An 11,469-nucleotide genomic window follows, 5' to 3' on the forward strand; every position below is an offset into this window, starting at 1 on the left:
TCAAATATAGATACTTTTACTCGTAGCTATTTCGAAAAAAGACTATCATCCGCATTTAAAGTAACAAATGATCTAAATAGAGAAGAAAATTCGAGAATGACATTACCAAGGAATCAAATATTGAAACTTTTACTCGTTTCGAAAAAAGACTATCATCCGCAAAAAGGAGGCAAAGTATCATCGGACCCTTCCACTCACTTTCCTTGAATTCCACAATGTCCCCAAATTAAATTTTGGTATCACAATACTCGAGGGGTATAATTGTCATCTATCGTGTCCTCGTATTTAAACAAAGAGGCATTAAAACGCGCACTCTCTCTCTCTCTCCTCAGTTCGCACTCCCTCCACCTTCATACTCCGTAGTTCTTAACATTATTTTATAATAAAAAAATCCCTTAGAATTATTTTGACAAATTTCTGTAATGTCCAACACCAAAATTCTAAACCTAATCACTTCTACAAACCCACAATTTCGCCGGAAAACATCGAATTCCGGCTACTATGCCCTACACGTGTCGCCGGCGGCGTCATCGGTCACGCCGGTGGTATCATCAAGAACCTCGAACGAGAAACCTCCGCCAAAATTCGTGTTGACGACGTCGTTTCATCGTCCTGTAAAGAACGCCTTGTTCATGTTATTGGGGGAAGTACCGTTAACCGGAAGGTGCGGGTTGCTAACTTGGAGGTGCCGGTTTCGGCGGCGCAAGAGGGTTTGATTAGGGTTTTTGACCGGATGCTGGAGGTGGGTTTACCGGAGGTTGATGGTGGGAAGGTGACGTGTCAGTTACTGGTGGGACCTGGGTTGGTTGGAGCTGTAATGGGTGCTGGAGGGAAAAGAATTGAGAAGACGGCCAAGGAGAATGGTGTGAAAATCTCCATTTTCCCGCCTAATGAGTTGATTCTACCTTGTGCTAGTTTTAACGATGAATTGATTGAGGTAATTTAGAGTTTTCTTTTTGAATTGTTATAATTTATAGCAATTTTGACGTTTTTTGATTAATAAACTGTTTGGGATTGATCATGATTCTGCAGTTTTTGTAAATTTGTGTTTGGAGGGAGATGTTTGAGTTCGGGTCATTTTCTTGATGATACTTTTCGTGTTTGGGTTGAACAATGCTGGTTCATGGCAGAATGATTTTGAGTTCGGGTTCGACTCTACTAATTAGGGGGATTTTAGAATGTCTTTTGCATATAACTATGAATATACATGTTTGTTTATTTGAGTGTGTTGTGTGTATGCATGACTAGAACCTATTTGGGTTAACAAAAAGAGCTAATTAAGGGCATATTCCGATTTATTGGGGCTAAATTGAATAGAGCTGAAATGAATTGTTTATGAGAGAAGGAAATTAGGAACTGAACTAATTGGAGTTAAATTGAAGTGGACAGAACAGGCCATAAGTGGGCATATTTGTGAACATTAGGTTGGAATGCATGCCATTTTCATAATATGTACAATATAAACATATGTAGTAGGAAATTTGGGGCCACATTCTTGATGTGTAATGACTAATGAGCATTACATTTTGTTGCAAATTCTAGTGTAAGTATACAATCAATAATGATGAATATAGTCAACAAGAATTCTAACCAAATATGCCACTTGATTTGTAGCTTTCATGAGGTAAACTTGGAATTTCTCTTTGTCAAATACTTGTAACAAATTATTAACCATTTGGAGTACTAATTTATAGTCAAATCCAACAACAGTGGAAATCTGACCAATACCATGTTAAACTTTACAATAGTAACTGTCTAATAACTAAAGGTATTTTGTGTCGAAACACCCTAACAATCTTCTTTGCTTTTCTTAAACAATAAATATGTTGATTCTTGAGCCTACCAACAGGTTATTTGGTTTCAAATAAGATCATGTTGCGGGTCACATAATATTATCCAAAACCCAATTTGGTTTGGATTGGGTCGGGTCGATTTTTGACAAGTTATAGATTATGAGTCTCCGACTTAAATTTTTGTAAAGGGCACTTAATTTTATATGAAATATGATGAACCCTTAGCTAGTTGAGTTGGGAAATGTGACAGTTATAGAGGAGATGAATATTTATAACCAGATTGTATCACCTGTGATTTTTCTTCATTGTAGATTAGTGGTGGTAGCCTAGCTGTAAAAAAAGCTCTGTTAGCTGTTTCGAGATATATTCAACAGAGGACTTTGCAAATCACAAAAGCTAATGGAGCACCTGCAGTGAATGAAAGAGATGTAGCAGAAGTGGTTTTCAAATTACTTTGTACATGGGGGGCGGCTGGTGCTGTGATAGGCTTCAAAGGTAGAAGAGTGAAAGCTCTCGAGGAGGAAACTGGGGCTTCTATACTGCTTTCTGCTCCTGATGATAACAGAGTTGAGCGTGTCATCACTATTTCTGCTTATGAGGTGTGATTTTTTACTTTCTTCCTTTTTGGAGGAATTTACATACCGTGAATTGAGATTTCTAAATTTTAAATCATGTTTTAAACCCTCTTGACTTGTTAAGTATTTCGTGGCCTTTGATTTGTTGTCTATATAACATGAAGTCATTCCTAGTTTGATCTTGCTAATTATTTGATCTTGATTGAGTGACATTGAGATAATTAATGCCTAAGAACTTTAATTTGATCAATTCATTGTATGTTGAGTTGGTAACCAACTGACCACACTACATATGTTTGTGCAGCATAAATCATGAAATGAATCCTATATTCTCATCCATGTACACTCTCTCTCGCAAGTCTCATTTAATACATAATCACCTGCAAATACAAGCTAATTTTTTAATCTATCTGATTCAAGCTCGCACATTTACTCCCGCAATTCTGAACACTAGCACATGCATGTATGCACCAATATAGTATTTCTGCAGTAATCAATGCAAATAAGTTCATTTTTCCTTCGCCAAGAGAAAAGATGGCGGGTATACGGGATAGTGTTGGCTATCAGGTTATTGGTTGACATGTATCTCTTCCTATATAGGCTATATGTTGGAGCCTTGGAGGATGTCCAAAGTGTTAATTTGAAGGATTTATTTTCTGAATTTTAATGGTTTAGAATTAGAGGAGAAGGTGACTGAGAACTGATGTTTCATCTGTATTTCTCACTGATACTTTCTTCGTTTCCTCACTTATAGAACAGGAAATCAAAACATTCCTCTGCACAAAATGCTCTTGTTCGTGTATTTAATGGATTAATGTCATCAGGGGAGAATGTATCTGCCAGACTTCTGATCCAGCCCAGCCAATCTGGTCACCTAAATGTTTTAAGGGATTCAATCACTTCTTGTATACCGAAAGCAACTGGTGCTACATTGCAAATTTTGGAACAGAATTACACACATGCTGGTGCTTCTGCCGACGATAAAATTATACAGGTGATCTTAGAAGGGTGATTACACTTCTCTGGACTATAATTATTTTTTATAAAAAAAAATTCAGATGTCTATTGCATGGTTCAGCTAATATAATTTGTTTTGGTCATTATGATTTCATTGCTAACTGCTAAGATGTAAGAATACTATTATGTCTGTCATGTTCTACTAGTTTGTTTGCCTGTAAACTTTACATGCCCCATTCCTAATCAACTCCAATGTGATGGGTATGGATTTGCATACCTGAAATATTTATATGGAGTACATAAAAATAAAAAAATAAATAAAAATAAAAAAATAAAAAAACAACACCAAGCCTTTTATAGATCCCATGGAAACCTCACATTTTTTTGGGAAGTGAGACTGTGAATACAACTCAGTCATATTCCAAGGGAATGCTAGGTATTTCTTTGTCTACTAGTTGGTGCCTTGTTAGTAGTATGTCCTTCTAAGTCTAAAGAGCTACTCTCTTGTTCTGTAAGGCCCTTGTGGCTAGTCTTTCATGTGAAGATGCGATTGTTTAACCATTTATACCCCAAACTTTTTATCTTATGGTCAGCTAGCAATGTTTTCTAAAACTGTTTACCTATGCTATCGATTGTGCTGTTTTAAGTTGAGCTACTTATTCCTGCTTGCTTACGTGCTTTCTGCTGTCTTCTGTTAGGTTTTTTAGGGTATCTTTTTGTTTGCTTGACTAGCTAATCTCGAGGTGATGTGGTTATGGTCACTGCTTGCAGATAGATGGTGAGTATGCTAGTGTGCAAATTGCTCTATTCCAAGTCAGTTGGATGCTGAGAGAGTGTGTTTTTGATGCAATATCTGTTAAGAACAACTCACCTCTTCTTCCACATAAGTTATTCAATCTGCCTCAGTGTCTCAACGAAATGTCTGCTATAACAAAGAATATGGAGGACTGTATAGTCACTGAAGAATCTAATGGTTCCGTGCCATCTAAGGTTCTACAATCTGAGGTTATAATTGACTATATTTTGTTCATTATCCTTTATGTTTTCCATTGTCTTTGTATTCTGGGTCTTAAGTGGAGCATGCTTACAGCTGTCCAGTGGACACAGCCGCTCTGCTAGTATAGAACATTCAAGAGATTTAACGACAGTTACTGTTGATTCTGAATATGGCAGGTTAGTCATATATATTGTTACATGCTAGATTAATTGCTTTTATATTTTTGGCAATTGACTGTGATATCCTCTCTGATGATCTAGTTGTCAGGGACATCAATAATTGTTTTCAATTTTTCAATTTATTTTGTAACATGCTTAAAAAACTCAGTATAGCCTTTTGCTTTGATAATGCTCATGATGATATTAGCTGCTTATTGTGCTAATTTGTGCCATTCCGATCTTATGGAGACTTTTTTTGTGAGGAGTACTGCATAAAAAAACTTCATTAGATGATAACATTGTTCTGAACAATTGTCAATTATAGTTGACATTTCTAGCAGATTCATGGCATGAAAAAGATTGTTTCTGGACAATGTGTATCAATATATGTTGTTGATGTGATCATAAAGGGAGCCTTTCTCTGTTTGTTTATGTATTTGGCTAATTGTGCAGCATCAACAGATCTGTTATTGTGACAAATTCGAAGATGGAGATATCTGTTCGAGCAGATGTGTTTAGTTCTGCTTTTGGAGATGATGGCAGTAATTTATCTCGTATACGAACGGTAATAATTGTCCTATTCTTAATTCTTTTTCTAAATAGGAATGGGCAGTAAATGGTAAGAAGACAATGGTTGTCTAATGGAATGGGATCCTTAGCTCCATGGTTGCCTGTTTGGTGCTTCTTTTCACATGGAAATGCCTTCCAAGAATTTAAGCAACCTATTTTTGGCAATAAATCTCATTTGAATTTTGAGAACTATGGAATCCTTAGCTCACTGCTTGATTGTTTGGTGCTTATTTCACATGGGATTGCCTTCCAAGAATTTAAGCCACCTATCTTTGACAAAAAAATCTCATTTGAATTGATGCTCAAACTTCTAGTCTCCATATATTTTACTACCCATGCGTCATTTGTGCATGTTAGTTGATAGAGAGTAATTTTCTGATGAGATATGTATAGGCTGCTTATGTCGGGCCCTGATCCACCTGTGTGGAAGTGGAATCCTCCCGGAATTTGGGTGATTTACAGCTCTGCTTGTCGGTTCGTGTTGGTTGTGATTTACCCTTTTAATTGCCCATAGGATATGACAAATGAAGGTGAACTTAGTTTGGTGACTTGGTTTCCTGTTGGCCATGGGTTATTTAATTAGAAAAATAGGTTCCCTTCATTATTACTGCTGGACAATATTGAGTATTGATATCTTGCATGTCGTTGGCTCAGATTTCAGGAGCAAAAGTTGAAGTGCAGGATCATTGCCCGGCGAGTGATCGTAAGGTTTTAATATCCGGGACACCTGATCAGACTTTAGCAGCTCAGAGCCTCCTTCAGGCGTTTATTATGGTTGATCGATGACTGTCAAAGGCTGTTGCTATCACGCTTGTGCAGATACCCGCTGATCTCTGTAAATAAGATAGGAGTGAATATTCTTTTGCTAAGTGTGTCAATGTAGAAAGCCAGGATATTTTCCACTCGAGGGAGCCAATACAGAGAGTAGCAGAGTACTTCATGTATATTGTTGCAAGTTTACAATTAGAAAGGGGGTGGCCTCTTTAGTTAATGGCCGTAATGCTTGCTTTAGAAATGTTACTCCTACCACTAACCAGTGTTCAATGTAGGCTTTAGCTAATGCTACCTGGTGAAACTAGTTTGTAACCTTATTGACTAATCTTTTCGTCGTAAATTATAAGCTTCATTGTTGGCATAAATTTCGATAGAAATAGAAAACATTTGTAAATCAATGAATGGGTGAATATAGGATACAAATTCAAAGGAAAATTAGAGATCTGAGGGTAAAATAAAAAGGCAAAATGATCTTATTATTACATACATCCATATTCCATAAGCCAAACTCTAGAACTCTAAAAAGTGATCTTACCTTACATTTAACCACTTTAATAATGAAAAAATTCTAGTTACCCGCATCCATGTTACATACATCTAAATCTTGAGTATACCAAATCATTCAAATATAAAACGTTTTCACTTACCAACCAAAAAGAACAAAATAACTAAAAGGCTTAAAAGATAAACATCAAGTAATAAAGCAAGAGATTTATTTTGAAAAAAATAAAGAAAACTCAAAAAGACATGTGGCTATCTAAATTTCTTGTAAAGTTTCCTGTTATTAAATACTAGTTTTGTGCCCCGTGCGATATCCGGTTTGTTTATTAAATTTTTAGATAAATTTTAATCTATATATCAAATTTCAAAATATATGTGATCTCTAAATTTCTAATACGAAATCAGTTAGAAATTGATGTGTTTTTGGGACGATTTAAACTATGTAGTAGTAGGCATGTAAATGACTAATAATAATATTGATATTTTTTTAAAAGTTATAATCTAATATTTTTTTGAATAAAATTATAATTAAATTTATACATATGAAATATTGGTATTTTATCAAAAATAAAACTAATATTGGTATTTTATCGAAAATAAAACTCTCAAGTAACAATTTTAACCTAAAATTCTATCCAAATTTGATTGAAAACAGAATTTTAAACTAATTTTTTTTATCCTCGGAAATCTATCTAAATATATCCAACGTGGCACGACACTTGGCGTAAAAAGTTGGAACGCCAAGTGTCGTTGCCTCGTGACCCAACTAAAAGTTTAGCTTTATATATTATTATTTATATGATTAGTATAAATATTAGTATAGATATATATATATACATGTCACTACTACATTTATTTTTCGACTGATATACAGTTAAACTTTAGTACGAGTACAAGAAAAAAAATAAATAAATAAAAATTAAGTTATCCTAATATGAAAAAATAATTTCCAAACTTTGGAAGACAAATATTTTGAACCTTTAAAAAAAAAAAAAAAAAATCCCTATATCACACTTCCCGCGCATTTTATATCACGTCCTTAATTTCTGCTGATCACCTATCTTTTCAGTCTCCCTGACATACGCTTCCTTTCATTTCCATCTCTACTCCACAATTCTGGATTTCAAAACAATGAAAAAAACCCAGAAAAAACCCACCGGAAAACCCGGGAACACCACCCGTAAACCCCACCTCAAACCCCCTCAAGGACACGTGGCATTCCGCCTTCTCTCCCCCGTACAAGCCGGCAGCGCTGTCATAGGACACGGCGGTGCCATGTCCCAGAAGATTTCACGTGAAACCGGTCTCTCCTTACTTCGCGTGGAAGACCCACTTTCTGGGTGCGACGAGCGTATCGTCAACATCGTCGGACCTGGAAACTTGGATAAGACTCTCGTTTTGAGGGATGGTAATGGCGGTGAAGGAGAGAGAAAGTTTGAGGTTTCGTCGGCGCAGTTGGCGGTGTTTAGGGTTTGGGATATTCTGGAAGAGAATACGGCGGAGGGTTACCGGAGTTTCCGGTTGTTGACGGTGAAGGGAGAAGAGAAGATTAAGTCGTTGGTTGGAATTGTGGGTGCAACTATTAGGGTTTTGCCTTTGGATGAGCATCCTCTTTGTGCTGATATTTCTGATGATTTGATTCAGGTTTATGTTTTTCTACTTTTTGTTTTGTTTAATTTGATGTAGAATTAGTGTAATTAGGAATCTTTTTATAATCCATGATTAGTATTCTTGTGATCCACGCCTAAATTTTAGTTAATTTTGTTCGTTAAATTTTGGTTGATGTTGCCGACCCCATGGTTAGGTTTAAGAATTTAAGACTGATAGTGTTAGTGTACAGTGATTTATGTTTTCAAGGTATAATTAATCTGTTTATCCGTGTTCATTTTTAGAATTGGGAAGTAGGGACTTGGATGTTGGTCCCAATTGTCTTCCCAACTTGATAATCCAAAAGTATACAATAAGATAAATACTACTCGTAGTATAAAGATACATTTTACGTTATATAATTGACAAACAAAGTTATGAAAAAGTCTATGCGTGTCAATTATTATGGAACAGACAGAGTAAATTATTTTTGCAATGAGATGATACAAAGACACTAATGTTAGATTTTTTCAAAGAAAGGTGATTATAATTTGAACAATTTGTAAAATGATTAGTTTATTCTAGTTGCTGTGCATCATGTTGATTTGGTTTTGGGTTATTTGTTTGAACAAATTCATGTATAATATCGGTTGTAGTTGATGATATGTGTAAACTCTATATTGGCAACATTGCTTTTTTGTCAAACACATAGCAAACCATTTTGGGAATTTTAAAATAGAGTGGTATATATTCTGTTGTTGCTGTTTGAGAGGAGAAAACAATTGTTTTCAGCTCACAAAAGTCACTAAAATTGCATTCAGACTTCAGTTAGGGACAGAAAATGCTGGCCCATATTAACCTTTAATGGTATCAAGTATCAACATGTCAACTTTGGACCTTCATGGCTAAATAGCTTTGACCATACTTCCATTATAGTTCAGAAGAGAATTACCGATTTTTTAAATGCTTCAAATTTTACCTCAAACCTTGATTTGCTTGAGAAACATCACTTGTTAATTTTTTTTCTTCTTATTTTTATTTTTGTAAAATGTGGTGAACTTGTGTCTATGTGACTGAGCCTGTTTTTTGTTGTGCTAATAAGATCTGGTCATAAGTTCTTTTTTTTGACTGATTCTTCAGATGCACTTCTGTGTTACAGATTACAGGTGATTCCTTGGCTACTAGAAAGGCACTGCTTGCTGTTACATACTGTCTTCAAGGAAACAGTTCAAGAGCTATAAGTCAATTTTGTGGTCCAGTTTCCGATGGGGTATCACATGATCTGCATGCACAAAAACATCTAAGCATTGATACAGATGCTGGAGACAGTGGCCAAAGTTGTGTGGCTGCGGGGACCAAAGAAGTGGCTTTCAGGCTGCTTTGCCCCACTTATGCGGCTGATGGTTTGATTGACTGGGGAGGGAGCATAATGAAAGCCCTAAAAAGGGAAACAGGAACTCGTATAGAAGTGATAGACCCAGTAGTGGGTAGTGATGAGTGTGTGATTATGGTGTCTGCTATGGAGGTTCGTTAATAACATTTTTGATATATACTCTGGTTCCTTCTTGTCTCTTTTAAGTTTTGCATGGTTTTATTATATATACTACTATCCTAGATTTTTAACACTTTAGAATTTGATATTCTATTATTATCATTTCAGCAACTTGTTTCAATATGCCGAAATGATAAGTTGTACTTGGATTACGCTTAGATAAATCCCCTACTTGCATTTCAAAATATACAAGTATAATGATTAATGTCTTTTAGAGTTCCTTCTTTCATCAAGTCTTGTAGAAATGTAAAATTTACAAGTAAAAGGTGCGATGATATTGAGGTAAATCCATCCACGGAGTGTAAATTGCCAAAAATGGGAATTTTTTTTTTCTTTTCAAATCCTCTTATCTTTGCTTCTGCTGTTGTTGTATTGCTATTAATTTTTATTTTAGGCCTAAGTAAGTTTACAAGCTATGCATATTCAGCCTTGTGTTTTTGGGTAAGAGACTTGTGTGAGCTTGATCTCTGATAAGTTTCTTGTCTTATGCATGGCGGTTTGTATTTCTAGAAAAAGGAATGTCAGTATTCCCCAGCCCAAGAAGCTACTCTCCGTGTTTTCACAAGATTAGTGGAAGCTGCCTCAGGATCTGGGCATGCAGGTCCGAATAGAGGAGATTCTGTGACTGCAAAACTCCTGATTTCATGTAGCCAAGTCAACATGTTGGATATGAAAGATACTGCTGGTGCTGAAGTGCAAATATTAGACAGTCAGTGTACTTCTGCTACTTTAGCGGGTAAGAAAATTATACAGGTATGATTATCTGTCTGTGAAGGATGATGCCTATGCTGTGTCATTTTCATTCTGATTGTTCATCTTGGGTGATCAACATCATCTGTTTCACACATGCTCAAGTTCTCTTTTGCCATTATATACATGATCTTTGTGAATGCTGCTGAAAGCTCTCTTCTGTTACCAATAATTTTTCGATAATATGTAACATGCTCACTGTGTCCCCCATATACGACATGAATAGCTATCCCTAAGCTACTGACAATTTTTATTTGAACCATAAATTGTGTTAATTATCCGTCCCGATCCTGGGCGCACTTCTATAGCAAAGTAGCAAAAAAGGGCAATACTCTGCATACCAAGGCAAAATTTATTAGTCATTTCTTTTGTTTTTCGTGCTTCTTATCAATGCACATACTTTATCATTTTTTTTCTTTCTTTCAATTCACGAGTTAAGTATTAAGAAGGTGAGATTCCTAGCATCAGTTTCTTCTGTTAAATTCAATAAGCATGATATTACACTTTTAAAGCATATAGATTATGATATATGCACTGCATGTACCTTGTCGACATATATAATTCCCTAAGATTGAACACAATACCTTTTTGTAGATAGTTGGTGAATATTCTGATGTGCATACTTGTCTGCTTCAAGTCACATGGACGCTGAGGGAAAGCATATTTTCCGTCAGACCTCTTCTACCACACACACTTTATGGTCGGTCTCCTCATGTCCAGGCAACAACTACCTTGTCAAGTGAAATGGATAGCCTTGCAATTTCTTATGATACAGACATTTCTTCATCATCCATGGTTCTGTCACCAGAACTTAAATCTCATTACTATTATATTTGTCATCTGTCATTATTCATTAAGTTGCAGTTAAACTTAAGCATTTAGGTGGTTGTTGATTGCAGTGCTCATCTGGACATTCTCAAACTACATTAAAGAAAATTCAAGGTGATTTTATGCCATCTTGCAGCTCAGAATTTGGCAGGTCAGTAGTATATGGATCTCATCAATATAGCTCTTTCTTGTAAATCGTGTAAATCACTAGTCTTAAGGGCAGTTGAAAGACTTTGGAATGTTAAGGAAATTATTATCTTCCTTTTTCTTTCTAAGTGTTTTGGTATAGTTTCAATCAATTAAAGCCTTAATCCTATAATTGGGGTCGGCTATATGAACCAAAAGTGATTATTCCGTATAGTCATCCACAAAATCTTCTTCCTGCATCCCTTACGATCGAATACCTCATTTTCATGCAAATCCATAT

General features: G+C 35.7%; 2 protein-coding genes across 2 annotated transcripts; both read left to right on the plus strand.

Moving 5' to 3' along the window:
* The first annotated feature begins 192 nt into the window (after positions 1-192).
* On the plus strand, positions 193-6,189 carry LOC110682095 (KH domain-containing protein HEN4-like). Its single transcript, XM_021858334.1, has 7 exons — positions 193-937; positions 2,105-2,392; positions 3,123-3,362; positions 4,097-4,330; positions 4,416-4,498; positions 4,934-5,045; positions 5,705-6,189. The coding sequence occupies exons 1-7, from the start codon at positions 734-736 to the stop codon at positions 5,834-5,836; spliced, it is 1,293 nt and encodes a 430-aa protein (XP_021714026.1). The 5' UTR covers positions 193-733; the 3' UTR covers positions 5,837-6,189.
* A 1,136-nt stretch (positions 6,190-7,325) lies between these two features.
* Positions 7,326-10,223, plus strand: LOC110681784 (KH domain-containing protein HEN4-like). The gene is made up of 3 exons (XM_021857909.1): positions 7,326-7,969; positions 9,072-9,437; positions 9,975-10,223. Exons 1-3 carry the CDS (start codon positions 7,457-7,459, stop codon positions 10,221-10,223), a joined length of 1,128 nt encoding a protein of 375 aa, XP_021713601.1. The 5' UTR covers positions 7,326-7,456.
* Positions 10,224-11,469: the final 1,246 nt, after the last annotated feature.

This window comes from Chenopodium quinoa, unplaced genomic scaffold, assembly GCF_001683475.1.
Source record: "Chenopodium quinoa cultivar QQ74 unplaced genomic scaffold, ASM168347v1, whole genome shotgun sequence".
NCBI lineage: Eukaryota > Viridiplantae > Streptophyta > Magnoliopsida > Caryophyllales > Amaranthaceae > Chenopodium > Chenopodium quinoa.

Excerpts from the sequence above, each read along its gene's own strand:
- LOC110682095 (XM_021858334.1), top strand. The coding sequence starts at position 734 with ATGCTGGAGGTGGGTTTACCGGAGGTTGATGGTGGGAAGGTGACGTGT. Across the intron at positions 3,363-4,096 it reads CCGACGATAAAATTATACAG|ATAGATGGTGAGTATGCTAG; the intron begins GTGATCTTAGAA and ends CACTGCTTGCAG. Across the intron at positions 4,331-4,415 it reads CTAAGGTTCTACAATCTGAG|CTGTCCAGTGGACACAGCCG; the intron begins GTTATAATTGAC and ends GCATGCTTACAG.
- LOC110681784 (XM_021857909.1), top strand. The coding sequence starts at position 7,457 with ATGAAAAAAACCCAGAAAAAACCCACCGGAAAACCCGGGAACACCACC. Across the intron at positions 7,970-9,071 it reads TTTCTGATGATTTGATTCAG|ATTACAGGTGATTCCTTGGC; the intron begins GTTTATGTTTTT and ends TCTGTGTTACAG. Across the intron at positions 9,438-9,974 it reads TTATGGTGTCTGCTATGGAG|AAAAAGGAATGTCAGTATTC; the intron begins GTTCGTTAATAA and ends TTGTATTTCTAG.